Source organism: Aegilops tauschii, chromosome 5 (genome assembly GCF_002575655.3).
Source record: "Aegilops tauschii subsp. strangulata cultivar AL8/78 chromosome 5, Aet v6.0, whole genome shotgun sequence".
NCBI lineage: Eukaryota > Viridiplantae > Streptophyta > Magnoliopsida > Poales > Poaceae > Aegilops > Aegilops tauschii.
Window position 1 is genome coordinate 328,352,214 of NC_053039.3, and position 16,380 is coordinate 328,368,593.

General features: G+C 45.7%; 1 protein-coding gene across 1 annotated transcript; it reads left to right on the plus strand.

Moving 5' to 3' along the window:
* The first annotated feature begins 13,922 nt into the window (after positions 1 to 13,922).
* LOC109735811 (protein ELF4-LIKE 3) lies at positions 13,923 to 14,642 on the plus strand. The gene has a single exon (XM_020295014.4). The coding sequence runs from the start codon at positions 14,052 to 14,054 to the stop codon at positions 14,412 to 14,414; it is 363 nt and encodes a 120-aa protein (XP_020150603.1). The 5' UTR covers positions 13,923 to 14,051; the 3' UTR covers positions 14,415 to 14,642.
* Positions 14,643 to 16,380: the final 1,738 nt, after the last annotated feature.

Consider the following 16,380-nt stretch of genomic DNA (forward strand, 5'->3'; position numbering starts at 1 on the left):
GGGTCAAAGACCCCGTGCCCACGGGGTCCCCAGGACAGCCAGCAGCAGCCCACTAAAACATCGATAACTTGGGCATACGGACTCCGAATTCGATGATCTTGGGCTCGTTTTGAAGCTATGGAAAAGCCCAAGGTCCTCACATAGAGAACCACCCAAGATAAACAAGAAAGAATGATGCAAGTAATGCAAAGGTTTGAGCTCTCTACATGCGACGTGATCAAGCTACTTGCCCGAGAGTCCCTCTTGATAGTACGACTATCAAAGCTATAATCCGGTCTCCCACCAAGCACTATGAGACCGGCAAAACTAGGAAAACCTAGCTAAGGTATACCTTTGCCTTGCACATTCAACTTGAGCTTGATGATGACTTTAATGCTTGCCTCAAGTTGGAATCCCTTTCTTGTCCACGACCACTTGGTGAAGATACTCGAATTTCTTCCTCATGATGCAATGAGGGAAGCCTTATCTCAAGCCCATATCCACATGCACATTATCATGATGTGGACCGCAAGCTTCAAAGCATATAACCTCCGGCTTCTCATCTTGCACCTGGACTCCCCGAACTCGATGACCATCACCACTTGATGTCATCTCATCTTGCACTTGGACTCCTCGAATCCGATGACCATCACCACTTGATGTCATCCATACATAGGCTACACGAGATCTTTCCTTTTGATGCAAGCCTATGAGAAACACCTAACCCACATAGACATAACAAACATATAGCATGGGTTAGGTAACAAAGCACAATTCACAATTACTTACCATACCACTAGATCACTTGATCTCACGTGGTACATTGTTTGTGCTTTGTGAGTTGACCACTTAGATATACTCTTAGAGCTTCATCTTGGTCAACCAACATCTTTACTTCAAGCTCCATCTTGGTTTCTTGAAAGCCACAATGAACTCTTAATTTCACTTCATTGCTTCAAGACAATATCACCAAAGACTCTTTCATGACCATATCAAGTTCCACTATCAATATCATCTTGGTCACCACTTGCCCTTCTAAAAACTCCATCCCAAACTCTTGAGAGGCATAATGAATTCGTCACTCTAGTTGCTTGCTTCAAGACTTGATCAACATGATCTTGTCTTGAGAGGCATAATGAATTCTTCACTCTAGTTGCTTGCTTCAAGGCTTGATCAACCGAAACCCAACACATGAGCTCACCATGATCTTGTCTTGAAACCATAACTCGAATTCTTCTCTTTGATTATTCTCTCAAGCCTTGATCCTCAGAAGACCAACTTGAAACCTCGCTGGATATGGAATCTCGAGAGCCAACACCTAGGCCCCGTGAGCACGGGGTATCCAGAGAGTTGACACTCGACCCCGTGCGCACGGTATAAGCCCGTGTGCATGGGGTATCCAGAGAGGGATACCATGAGGACTTGTTCGGATGCTTTGATGGCAATCTTCACATAACAACCCAAAGAACTTCAAGCATCACTATGGAACATATCTTCATATAAGATCCAATGCACTTGATGCTCCATAGGAATTGTCATTTAATACCAAAGCTTAGAGCAAATATAACTTCATCTATATGGACTTCATCCTTGATTCCATCCAATATCCTTGAGGCATTATCTTCATATATGTGGACTTCATCCTTGATTCCATCCAATATCCTTGAGGCACCATCTATGGACAAAACCTTCAAATATATCTCACTGAAAACATTAGTCCATAGAGATTGTCATTCAATTACCAAAACCACACTTAGGGGCTACATGCCCTTTCAGCTATATATACCCCTGCACCCCCTTCTCCCTATGGGAGAGAGCCACCAGAACGTGCCTACACTTACAACCTACATTTTATGAGAGAGAACCACCTACTCATGTGTTGAGATCAAGAAATTCCAATCCAACCACAAGAATCTTGATTTCTAGCCTTCCCCAAGTTGCTTTCCACTCAAATCATCTTCCTCCATATCCAAATATGTGTGAGAGAGTTGAGAGTTGGGAGACTATCATTTGAAGCACAAGAGCAAGGAGTTCATCATCAACACAACATCTATTACCTTTTCAAGAGTGGCGTTTCCTAGATTGGTTAGGTGTTGCTTGGGAGCCTCCGACAAGATTGTGGAGTTGAACCAAGAAGTTTGTAAGGGCAAGGAGATTGGCTACTTAGTGAAGATCTTCTCGAGTGAGGCAAGTCCTTCATGGGCGTTGGCCATGGTGGGATGGACAAGGTTGCTTCTTCGTGGACCCTTCATGGGTGGAGCCCTCCATGGACTCGCGCAACCGTTACCCTTTGTGGGTTGAAGTCTCCATCAACATGGATGTACGATAGAACGACCTATCGGAACCACGCCAAAAATCTCTGTGTTATCATTGTGTTTGCACTCTCCAAACCCTTCCCTTTACCTTCATATGCAATGTTTTACTTTCCGTTGCTACACTCTTAGAATTCCATGTGTGGGTTGATTGCTTGACTTGTGCTAATTGCTAAAATCTGCCCACAACTTAAATTGGGAAAATGTTAGATTTTTAACTGGTCAAGTAGTCTAATCACCCCCTTTAGACCTATGTATGGTCCCACATGTAAGAAGCCGCGTCACCCACGTATGGACCCGTCTGCTAGCATCCACGTCAGCACAGCAATGGGCTCACATGTCAGAACCATGGACGGGTCATACGACACATCGTCACTAAAAAAATGATGCCTGGTCCCACTTGTAAGCACCCACTTCAGCATTTTTTGGCCCATATGTCAAAATCTTTGACCAGTCAAACCCGCAAACCGATCACTAGTGACGGGATTATCGTCGCCAAAAAGATCTTAGGCGATAGATTGGGCTATCATACGTGACTTTCTGGGCCATCACCGAAAACGGCCATTGATGACATTTTCAGGTCATCACCTAAAAGGCAATCTCGCGTGACAAAAAGGTTGTGTCGTCAAAATTTTATTTTCTATGACGGCACTTCGGTGACCGTGGGGTGACGGCCGGAAAACGTCACCAACGTATTTTCTATGACAAAAATGTGTTATAAGTGACACAAGTGAAGCATCACAAAATAGAGCAAAGTTTGTGGTACAGGACAAAAGCACAACAACCCGTTAACGGGCCAAAAGCGCCATGGGTCATCAATAGGGTGAAAGTGGTTAACTGTCCAAACCTCTTGGGTTGCATACAGACCGAAAGGCATGAGGGCTAGAAATGAGCCAAAATGCATCACGGGCCGTAATGGGCTGAAAGCACTACCGACCCTAGATGGGTTATAAATATCAAGTGTCATTAAGGGGCTGAAAGTGACCCCATCCGTAAGTGGTTTCAAATATACACAGGGCCTTAACAGGCCAAACGACATGCGAGGTAGTAAATGGTCCAAAGACATGCCGAGACATTAACAAGCCGAAGTACATCTCATGTAACATCCCAAATTTTCAATTTGGTATGTTATACATAGATCATCATTGCATATCATGTTTTATTGCATTTTGACAAATCCTCGATAAATCCTAAGCAACTCAAGGACCCTCGGAGAGAGTTGGGGATTTTTCTCGAATTTTCATATTTGATTTTCATCAAATAATAAGACGAGGATTTTGGTTTTAATTATTTTCTCTCCAGAAATATATTTCATTCTAAAAATAAACGAGAGGAGAAAATATGACTTCTCCAAAATAATTGAAATACTGGAGGAAAAATGTTAAAATCATTTATTGGAATTTATTTGGATTTTATTTGCAATTTTTATTGCATTAAAAATATTGCATGTTTTCAAAATATTTATTTTGTGTTAAAAAAATTTCACCCTATTCTAGATTTTCTAACTAGACGGGCAAAATTTATTTTATATTTTTCTGATTTTTATTTATTTTTCTACCAATTATTTTCCGCGGAACTTATTTAAAAAAACGCGCGCGTCCCCGCTGGGCCAAGCCCAGCCGCGCCAGGCCGCCGGCCCGCCCGCGCGTCGTCCTCCTCGCGCACGGGAGCCGTGTCCCGCCGCCGCACGCCGCCCGGCCGCCCCCTCCTCCAAGCCGAGCTCTCCCCCCTCCCTCCTATTTATACCCCCCCTCTCTCTCCATCATCTCGTTCGCCGCCGCCACCCGCCTTGCCCTCGCCGCCGCCGCCGGAAGCCGAGCCGCCGCCGCCGTCGTTCGTCGCCGGAGCCGCGCCCCTCGCCGCCCCTTGCCCCCTCGCCCTCCCCCGCACCCCCGCCGCACCCGCCGCCCCACCGGAGCCCACCGGAGCCGCCCCGACGAGGTAGAACTCGATGCCGTTCGGTTTGCCGGTTTTCTTCTAAAAAAACCCTTTGTTTAAAAAAAACCCTAGATCGGTTTTTTCGGTTTTATTATTTTGCGAGCGTTCACCGAACCGTTCGTTTTAACTAAACGCGTTCGTCGGTTTTTCTCTGTTATCGAACGTCCGTTCTTTAAGCGTTCGTCCGTTTTTCTTTTTCATCGGATTTTTTCTGCGATTATCTCAGATTCGATTTCTGATCGAATCTTCGTTTCTGTTTAACTTCTCGCTCGTTTATCGGAATCAGGCGATTCAAGCGCCTAGAATTTCATCTCGAAATTCTCTTTCCGTTTAACCTACTCAAACAAGTTTTTGCTACAGTAAAATTTGACCTAGATCCAGATTAGTAAACGAAGCTTCTTTCTTTCGCAGTTTGACTTTCGTTGCTTCTTTCGAGTTGATTCTTTTTGCAAACCGGAGTTCTTAAGTTGTACTTTCTGGTTGGATCTTTCATTCGAGTTTTACCTGTGCATTAGATGAGTACTGATTGTATGCTTGTTTGTTTGCGATAGAGTACCCGGAGTGTGCCGCTTGTTACTTCGACTCGTTAGGTTTTGCGGATCATCAGCAAGGCAAGTAACACTTTGATCATACTTTTCATACCCAGTTTTATTGCATTAGATCTTTTCCTCAAACAATTGCATGGTTAGGATCTAAATAAATTGTGGGTATTGGGAAGTAGTTGAGGTAGTACCTATTACCTGTTTTCTTATCAAACCCTTGGGAGTTACTTCTACGTTGCTATTATTATTGCCATGCTATGCTCGTAGACGTGGATTGGGTTTGAGTGATATTCATGACAGATGTGAGATGTTTATTAATGGTTCAACTTAAGGTGGCAACTAAAACTCACATCTGGGTGGATTGAGGCACCTGGAGAACCCAGTGTTGTCTGATTTTATAAGGTCCGCCACCCAGGCTCAAAGGGATCATAAGATTGTTCATGCTAGAAACTTCCGTGTGCAGCCACAAGCTATTATGGGCTCTAGCATAGTTGAGTAGGTTACAAGATCTCTTGAAGAGGTGGGCTAGCAGATGTAGGGGAAAGTAGGTGTACCGGTCCACCCGGAGTAAAGAGTGATTGTTCCTGAAAGACTGTGTCTCGGTCATCCGTTTCTCAAACATCATGTAGTGCGAGAATCAAGCAGAGGCGATCGAGTCTTGTGGGGAAAAGTGCGCAAACCTCTGCAGAGTGTACAAACTAAACCTCTGCAAAGACGGCTTTTACCACCAGATATGGATTGTATGAGTATACCGTTATGTCATTTGGACTGACTAACGCACCTGCCTATTTCATGAACCTGATGAACAAAGTGTTTATGGAGTTTTTGGATAAGTTCGTCGTGGTGTTCATTGACGACATTCTAGTCTTTTCCAAGAATGAAGAAGAGCATGAGGAGCATTTACGAATGGTACTTGAGAAGCTCAGAGAACATCAGTTATACGCCAAGTTCAGCAAGTGTGAATTTTGGCTGAAGGAAGTCGGATTCCTTGGACATGTTATTTCTGGAGAAGGAATAGCAGTAGACCCTGCCAAGGTTGACACAGTGACAAGTTGGGAATCACCCACGACAGTTGGAGAAATCCGGAGTTTTCTTGGACTTGCAGGATACTACCGGAGATTCATCGAGATTCTCGAAGATTGCTAAGCCCATGACTGAGCTATTGAAGGACACCAAATTCAATTGGACTAAGGAATGTGAAGCTAGTTTCCAAGAATTGAAGAAACGATTGGTTACCTCACCAGTGTTGATTCTGCCAGATCAACGCAAGGACTATGAAGTTTATTGCGACGCTTCTCGTCGAGGACTTGGAGCAGTGCTTATGCAGGAAGGAAGAGTTGTGTCATATGCTTCACGACAAATTAAACCCCATGAGAAGAATTATGCTACGCATGATTTGGAATTAGCAGCCGTGGTGCATGCATTGAAGACATGGAGACATTTCCTCATCGGAAACCATTGTGAGGTGTACACGGATCACAAGAGTTTGAAGTACATTTTCACGCAGAAGGAGTTAAATCTCAGACAGAGGAGATGGTTGGAGCTCATTAAAGATTATGATATGAGATTGCATTATCACCCTGGAAAGGCTAACGTAGTAGCAGACGCGTTGAGCCGCAAGAGTCATGTCGACACCCTCATTACAGGAGAGTTACCTCAGGAGTTAGCCGAGGACCTTCGCGAGCTATGTTTGGAAATAGTCCCAAGAGGCTATTTAGCGACATTGGAGATTCAGTCTACCTTGATGGAAAAGATCAGAGAAGCTCAGAAGACATACAAGGAGATTGAAGAGATAAAGGAGAAGATGAGCAAAGGAAAAGCCAAGGAATTTCGTGAGGATGAGCACGATACCTTATGGTTTGAGGACCGTGTATATGTGCCAAATGATCCGGAGATCGGGAAGTTGATTTTGCAAGAATCCCATGATTCACCGTACTCGATACACCCAGGGAATACCAAGATGTATTTGGATTTGAAGAATACTTTCTGGTGGACCGGAATGAAGAAGGATATTGCGGAATACGTAGCAGTTTGTGATGTATGTCAGAGAGTGAAGGCAGAGCATCAGAAGCCAGCAGGATTGCTACAACCATTGCCGATACCCGAATGGAAGTGGGATAAAATAGGCATGGATTTTATCACAGGATTGCCCAGGACTCGTTCAGACTATGACTCGATATGGGTTGTAGTCGACCGTTTGACGAAAGTGGCTCATTTCATTCCAGTGAAGACCACTTACACCAGTGCTAAGTTGGCAAAGATATACATGACCAGGATCGTATGTTTGCATGGAATTCCGAGGACCATTGTATCAGACAGAGGAACCCAATTTACCTCGAAGTTTTGGAAGCAGTTACATGAAACATTGGGAACCAGGCTGGAATTCAGTACAGCTTTCCACCCACAGACAGATGGACAGACCGAGAGAGTCAACCAGATTTTGGAGGACATGTTGCGAGCATGTGCACTAGATTACGGATCCAGTTGGGACGACAATTTACCATATGCGGAGTTTTCTTATAACAACAGTTATCAGACCAGTTTGAAGATGGCCCCTTTCGAAGCCTTGTACGGAAGGAGGTGTAGAACACCATTGTTATGGGACGAAGTTGGAGACCGTCAGTTGTTTGGACCAGATTTGATTAAGGAGTCTGAACAGAAAGTGAGGTTGATTCGCGATAGGCTCAAGGTAGCCCAGTCCAGGCAGAAGAGTTATGCTGATTCTAAACGAAAGGAGACAGTTCACGAAGTCGGAGACAGAGTGTATCTTCGAGTATCACCACTTCGAGGAGTGAAGCGCTTTGGAGTTAAGGGGAAGTTAGCACCCCGTTTTATCGGACCATACAGAGTGTTGGAACGTATGGGAGAGGTTGCTTACAAGCTGGAATTGCTCGAAGGATTGTCTGGAGTACATGATGTATTTCATGTTTCTCAGTTGAAGAAGTGCCACGCGGAAATGGCTGAGATACCGCTAAGAGATACTGTGCCACTGGAAGCGATTCAGCTGGAAAGTGATTTGACCTATGAGGAGAAACCAGTTAAGATTCTCGAGTATGCCAGCCGAGTTACCCGCAGCAAGGTTATCAAGTTTTGCAAAGTTCAGTGGAGTCACCACACGGAGGATGAAGCCACCTAGGAGCGAGAGGAAGATCTACGGAAAGACCACTCCCACCTGTTTTCTAGCCAACCTGAATCTCGAGGGCGAGATTCATCTTAAGGGGGGTAGGTTTGTAACATCCCAAATTTTCAATTTGGTATGTTATACATAGATCATCATTGCATATCATGTTTTATTGCATTTTGACAAATCCTCGATAAATCCTAAGCAACTCAAGGACCCTCGGAGAGAGTTGGGGATTTTTCTCGAATTTTCATATTTGATTTTCATCAAATAATAAGACGAGGATTTTGGTTTTAATTATTTTCTCTCCGGAAATATATTTCATTCTAAAAATAAACGAGAGGAGAAAATATGACTTCTCCAAAATAATTGAAATACTGGAGGAAAAATGTTAAAATCATTTATTGGAATTTATTTGGATTTTATTTGCAATTTTTATTGCATTAAAAATATTGCATGTTATCAAAATATTTATTTTGTGCTAAAAAATGTTCACCCTATTCTAGATTTTCTAACTAGACGTGGAAAATTTATTTTATATTTTTCTGATTTTTATTTATTTTTCTACGAATTATTTTCCGCGGAACTTATTTAAAAAAAACGCGCGCGTCCGCGCTGGGCCAAGCCCAGCCGCGCCAGGCCGCCGGCCCGCCCGCGCGTCGTCCTCCTCGCGCACGGGAGCCGAGTCCCGCCGCCGCACGCCGCCCGGCCGCCCCCTCCTCCAAGCCGAGCTCTCCCCCTCCCTCCTATTTATACCCCCCCTCTCTCTCTCCCTCATCTCGTTCGCCGCCGCCGCCGGAAGCCGAGCCGCCGCCGCCGCCGTTCGTCGCCGGAGCCGCGCCCCTCGCCGCCCCTTGCCCCCTCGCCCTCCCCCGCACCCCCGCCGCACCCGCCGCCCCACCGGAGCCCCGCCGGAGCCGCCCCGACGAGGTAGACCTCGATGCCGTTCGGTTTGCCGGTTTTCTTCTAAAAAAACCCTTTGTTTAAAAAAAAACCCTAGATCGGTTTTTTCGGTTTTATTATTTTGCGAGCGTTCACCGAACCGTTCGTTTTAACTAAACGCGTTCGTCGGTTTTTCTCTGTTATCGAACGTCCGTTCTTTAAGCGTTCGTCCGTTTTTCTTTTTCATCGGATTTTTTCTGCGATTATCTCAGATTCGATTTCTGATCGAATCTTCGTTTCTGTTTAACTTCTCGCTCGTTTATCGGAATCAGGCGATTCAAGCGCCTAGAGTTTCATCTCGAAATTCTCTTTCCGTTTAACCTTCTCAAACAAGTTTTTGCTACAGTAAAATTTGACCTAGATCCAGATTAGTAAACGAAGCTTCTTTCTTTCGCAGTTTGACTTTCGTTGCTTCTTTCGAGTTGATTCTTTTTGCAAACCGGAGTTCTTAAGTTGAAATTTCTGGTTGGATCTTTCATTCGAGTTTTACCTGTGCATTAGATGAGTACTGATTGTATGCTTGTTTGTTTGCGATAGAGTACCCGGAGTGTGCCGCTTGTTACTTCGACTCGTTAGGTTTTGCGGATCATCAGCAAGGCAAGTAACACTTTGATCATACTTTTCATACCCAGTTTTATTGCATTAGATCTTTTCCTCAAACAATTGCATGGTTAGGATCTAAATAAATTGTGGGTATTGGGAAGTAGTTGAGGTAGTACCTATTACCTGTTTTCTTATCAAACCCTTGGGAGTTACTTCTACGTTGCTATTATTATTGCCATGCTATGCTCGTAGACGTGGATTGGATTTGAGTGATATTCATGACAGATGTGAGATGTTTATTAATGGTTCAACTTAAGGTGGCAACTAAAACTCACATCTGGGTGGATTGAGGCACCTGGAGAACCCAGTGTTGTCTGATTTTATAAGGTCCGCCACCCAGGCTCAAAGGGATCATAAGATTGTTCATGCTAGAAACTTCCGTGTGCAGCCACAAGCTATTATGGGCTCTAGCATAGTTGAGTAGGTTACAAGATCTCTTGAAGAGGTGGGCTAGCAGATGTAGGGGAAAGTAGGTGTACCGGTCCACCCGGAGTAAAGAGTGATTGTTCCTGAAAGACTGTGTCTCGGTCATCCGTTTCTCAAACATCATGTAGTGCGAGAATCAAGCAGAGGCGATCGAGTCTTGTGGGGAAAAGTGCGCAAACCTCTGCAGAGTGTACAAACTAATCATGGTTAGCCGTGTCCCCGGTTATGGACAACTTGAGTATCTAGTACCTGGATTATCATTTGAATCTCATCACTATGTTACTTTTAATTAATTTTGTTGGGTTAATGATGACACTTAATTGGGATTGAGTTGGAGGTACATTCTCAATGTTTAACAACCACCATGATAGTTAAATAAAATTTATTCCTTTGAAGTAGGATAAAATTGGCTTTTCGCAAAACTGTAACCATAGAGCTTTCCACCAGCCATATATGCATGTAGTATAGCATTGTTATTGTTCATTACTCTCTATGTGTTACATTGCCAGCATATCCTATGTGCTGACCCGTTTCCGGGCTGCAACGTTTCATGTTGCAGACTTTTCAGACGACGAGTAAGGTGCCTTAGGTCGTGGTCTTATACTCAGTGATGCCGCTGGAGTTGATGGACTCACTTATCTTCCAAGTCTTCCGCTGTTATCATTGTTAGATGGCCTTAAGCCATGTTTATCATACTTAATCTCTTCGGAGATATTCGATGTAATAAGTGTGTGATTGCTACTCTGTTATAAATCCTCCATTTGTACTGTGCGTGTCAGCATTACTGATCCAGGGATGACACTGGTGCACAGCAGCACAGACCATTTGAGGTCTGGTCGCTACATCTCATGTCGTAAATGTCCCAATTATACCCTTGGCCATCAATGGCTCGAAAGACACATTGGTTCACAAATGGGCCAAGGACACAACGTGTCATTAATAGTCTGAAAGACACATCGAGCCCTAAATGGTTCAAGTGACACCACATGTCATTAACAGGCGGAAAGACACCTCGGGCTTTAAATGGGCCCAAGGACACCATGGGCTATAAACAGGCCAAAAGACACATCGGGCCGCGTATGGACCAAGGACAATGAAACATTAGGAGGCCAAAAGAGGCATTGGACCGTAAATGGGCCCAATTACACCATGGGCCTTTAATGGCATGTAATTATCAATGGGGCATAATAATTAGTGATGAATGACCCACATGCGTGTAATGAGATGAATCCCCACAAGTGCTAATGGGTCATGTGGACCCGAGCCGTAAATGGGCTATATGCAAGCAGACCGTTAGAAGGCCTATCATGGGCCATTCTACTAACTTTTGACAAAGTCAAGTGGGCCTCGAGGAGGCCTTTGACTGAGCAGACATTTTTAACTAAACGTGCCATTGTTGGGCTATGTCACGTGTCTATACGGCGTAGGCGTGCGTCATCCATTGGATGGATGATACTTGTTCCAACAAAGAGCTGACGCATGACCCCATTGGCGAATGAGAAGTCGACACGTGGATGATCATCAATTTTCGACGTTGTTAATGGGTTTCGGATCTGGAACCTGCACCCGATAGCTTAATGACGACCTGTTACAAGGGTTGCCATGTGTCAGATACCCTTGATGAAACACTTCCATGACGCACTATTTTCTGTCATGGAAGCGCACACTTCCATGATAAAAAGTGATTATTGTCATGTAACATATCTATGACATCACATACATGGTTATATTGATTCTGTCATAAAACCATCACAGATGTACATGGGTGACAGAATACATGACCTGCTACCAAAAATGGGTATCATCATGGATGTGTCTTTTTTTCTGTTGTGTCACATGCCTCGTCCTCTTCATATCTAGATCTGGATGTTCATCCTTCCTTCATCATCCACGAGACCATATTAATCCTTGTTTCGATATTGTCGTGGTTACACCCAATCCTCCACATTCAGTGACCGTGGGTGGATACTCTTTCTCATCCTTCTTTCGCTGTGTGAACAACGCAACGACGTTCGAAAGTAATGGTCTTTATTATTTTTATTTATAATGTTTCTTGGGGTCATTTGAATTAATTTGTAGACACGTGGCGACCAAAAAAACATCAGACACATATAAACCACGTGTTGGAGTGCGGGCATGCCTCTACAAATAACGATGGCAGCCACTCACACAAATATCTTTCATCCCCAAAGAGTTCTCCTCCACCATGGCTCATCCCTCCGGTGTGCCACCCCACTCTCAAAAACATCACATCCCTCTTCTATCTTGCCTACCATCCTCCAAAGTATCGACCCTCCCTTGTTGCGTTGTTGAAACACCGTCGGCGCCTTCCCTGTCCTCCTTGTATCTAGATCTAGTACCGAAGGTAATCGCTCATGGCCAGATCTGGTCTCCATGTCATCCCCACATTTAGATCTGGTCTCATCGGCAATAGAGGATACATTCATCCTCTTGATGGCTAGATTTGGTCTTCATGTCATCCCCATGTTCAGATCTGGTCTCATCGACAACAGGGGATGCCTTCATCCTCTCGATGGCTAGATCTAGGTGCTCGTCCTTTTCCCCATCACCACTGTGGTCAGGTTCAAGCATCTTTCTACCATTGTTCACGTTATCTAATTCAGTTTCTCATTCTTCCTTGGTTCCATGGTCAGATCTGATCTCTCATCATTCCACGGGCAGGTTCGGTCTTCAATCCTTCCTTCGTTGTCTTAGCGGACAGATGTGGAAACAACACCGACAATCAATGGTATGTTTATATATTTGCTTTGTTCTTATTTTGTAATGTTTGCTTAAAAATTTGGGCCATTCCATTCTTTCTTCTCATGTGGGAGCCAGGACAGCTAGATAGCTTGGGCAAATTACAAAGGATCCCGGCGATAAGCATTTGCCATGAAAGTTGTTCATTACTTTCCTGTTTCTTGCTTATAGCTCGCCTCGAGGAACAATTCAACACATGAAAAGTACCCTCCTTCACATTATCTTTTTTTTGCGAGGAACCCTCCCTCACATTATCAACCTCATTTATCCTTTCTTGTCCAGAGGCAATGCATAGTTTCAGTGCAAGAAAAATATTATCGAGGAGGATCGTGGCTAATAAGCTATCACATCTCCCTTCTATTTTGTCGACCATCCTCCAAAGTATCGACCCTCCCTTGTTGTGTTGGTGAAACACCGTCAACGTGTTCCTTATCCTCCATGTATCTAGATCTAGTATCGCAATCAGTCACGAATGGCCAGATCCGGTCTCCATGTCATCCCCACATTTAGATCTGGTTCCATCGAGAACAGAGGATGCATTCATCCTCTCGATGGCTAGATCTAGGTGCCCGCCCTTCTCCCCATCACTTTTGTGGTCATGTTCAAGCATCTTTCTATCATTGTTCACGTTATCTGATCTGGTCTCTCATTCTTCATATGTTCCATGGTCAGATGCGATCTCTCATCATCCCTTTCATCCCATTGCCAGCTCCGATCTTCCATCCTTCCTCTGTTGTCTTGCGAACATATGTGGAAACGACACCGACAATCAATGGTATGTTTATACATTTACTTTGTTCTTATTATGTAATGCCGGCTTGATAGCCTGCCGCTGAGCCATCCCCTTTCTTTCTTCTCCATGTGGGACCCACGATGGCCAGATAGCGTGGGCAAATTACGAAGGATCCCGGCGATAAGCACTTGCCCTGGAAATTGTTCATTGCTTTCCTATTTCTTGCTATAGCTCAACCACTGCCTCGAGGAACAATGCAACACATGGCAGGTACCCTTCCTCACCTTATCAGCCTCATTTATCCTTTCTCGAGCACACTCTATGGCAAACAAGCCATGGAAATCCAAACCAGTGTTAGGAGGAGAGGCCCCACACAAAAAAATATGAAGAAACAATTGCCTAGATAAGCCAGGGCTCCACGGGGGAAAGCGAAGGAAAGCAATCTCGGCACTTTCCCCCCTAAATTACAGCGCTCTTCATCCCACGTCGAAGGATCTCATCAGGTCGTAGGACACATCTCTCTCCCTGCCCCGACCCCGATATATTCTCCCCCCTCCGTCCGCCTTGTCTCGCTCTCTCGTTCTCTGCGGGACGACCCCCCCCCCCCCCCCCCCCCCCCCCCCCCCCCCCCCCCCCCTCGATATCCATCCTCCTCCCGCACGCAGAATTAGATCAGGGCGACCGGGCCAGGGAGGATGGAGAACAGCAGCGGCCGGGAGGTGCTTCCGAACGGAGGAGGAGCCGGGGGGATGGGCAACGGCGCGGCGAACGGGCGGGCGGTGCAGGCGCTGCAGCGGAGCTTCGCCGAGGTGCAGGTGATCCTGGAGAAGAACCGGATTCTGATCCAGGAGATCACCCAGAACCAGGAGTCGCTCGAGGCCGGCGGCCTCAGCCGCAACGTCGCCCTCATCCGCGAGCTCAACAGCAACATCGCCCGCGTCGTCGACCTCTACAACGCCCTCTCCTGCTCCTTCTCCAGCTCCCTCACCAACGGCTCCGCCCCCGCTGCCTCCGACGCCTCCAAGGGGGCCTACAAGAGGCCGCGCCCTGCCCAATAGAAGAGACAGACCGTCGGCGCCCTCTTCTCCTCTGTCAGATTTAGATTTCTGCTGTGGCCATCCATGGCCAGGGCTCAGCGGCAGGCAGATTTGAGACTTCCTCTTTTTTTTCTTTTTCTTCTTCGTTTTCTTCTTTGTTTTAGCGTTGAGCTGAGAGATATGGACATGGGCAGCTTGTTGTCAGAGATGAAACAAAGATGCAGGCAGCAGTGTGTGGCTGTATCAGTATGTATCTGTGTTTGTGTTGTGTGTTGTTGTATGGCCTACTGGCGCTGGTGTCTTTCTTTCAGGCCAGATCGGATGGAATGATTGCTTTGTCCTGTGAAGTCGGTTGGTGAGAGGAGAGAGAAGCGATCCTGCTACTGCTACTGCTCATCATCAGGGATCAAGTACAAGAATCTGATCCATGATGGATCTCCTTCACACATCTTCTTTTTCATCATGTGCCTTTATTTGGATCTTCAGAACTGACTAATCTTAACTCCATAGGATGCATTTTTTTCCAGGAAGCAAGCACTTCAATCCCTGCAGAACTTATTTGTTATGACCTTCCATTCTCAAACATGGAAATTCTTCAAGTTCTAGTTCGATTTCTTCAAAGAAAATTTCCCGTGCTTCAAGCAGCTCAATATCCATAGAACACATGAAAATAACCCACATCGCGAAGAATTCAACTCACATACACTTGCTTTCGAAAATCTTGTGGGTGCCAAACAGTTCAATTTCCGTAGAAACATGGAAAAATCCCTCCAAACCTTTCGATTTCACTAGAAACGTGGAAAGTCCGCACACTTAGTTCAATTCCCATAGGAACAAGAAGTGCTCCTCCGAGGCGATGACGATGCTTGTAGTCGTCACTAGATGATCTACGGATCTGGATGTAATTTTTATTATTTTTTATATTCGTTATACTATCCTGATTGATGATGAATATATTGAAAATTTACCGGAAAAAATAACTCCTTTGTTCTAGACATGCCGAAGTCAAAGAAGCGGGTTTCTTGTAAACCTGAAAACGTCTCCCTTTTGGAGCAAAAACATGCCGTTCTTGTGGTAACGCACACATGAACAATCTTTCCACGCAAAGGCATCACAAAGGGTGGAGCAGAGAGCGTGACTCCATTGTCATCACTCAAGCGGAGGGGATGGATGACAGCAGAGCAGGGCCAAAAGTTTTCATCAGGCACGCCCGTTTCATGGCGAGCCGAGAACGCGCCCGGTTGTCGCTGGCCCAGAAAAAACCAAAAAAAAAACTGCCCCGGGCTTTCTCCTACTCACTTAACGCCATCTAAAGAAAAGCCTGCAATTAACGCCATCTAAGAAACGTCTGCATTTACGCAGTGCCGGGTGCCCCGGGCGGGTAGTCCAGCCAGCCCCCCGCCCCCGGGCCGGTGTGGCGTGAGAGGCGCCGTGATCGCGGCGTCTGACCGCCCACGGCTTTTGGTTCGGATATCGGCCGGGAGCCCGCGCCGCGACCTCGATCGGACGCCACGTACTGCCGTGTGGAGCGGCGTACGAGACGTGCAGTGCGCAAGCGTTCTGCCGCACGCTATCTCGGCCTGCGTTGCGTGTTTGGCGTCGCGGTGGATCACGAGATGACTCTCGGTTGGTTCCGGCCGAGATCTGACGGATGAAAACGTGATGAGCGAGAAGGGACAGGGGTCTTTTTTTTTTAACACGCAAACGCTTATACACACACGCATACATCTATCTCTATGAACGCATCACACGCGCATCTTATCTTATAAGCATCTTCGAGAGACTGAGCTAACATATCATTTTCAAATTTTATGAAGTCATCATAGGCGCCTCGTAGTCGACGGGAACGCCCACAAATAAATTTAGGAATAAATGTGAGCACCAGGACATGAACACTGGTGGGCTGGGGATACCACTATCCTCTTATCCATCCAACCACAGATTGGTTCGCAAAGGGATAGGGGTCTGTTTGGTTGTCTCGTCGTTT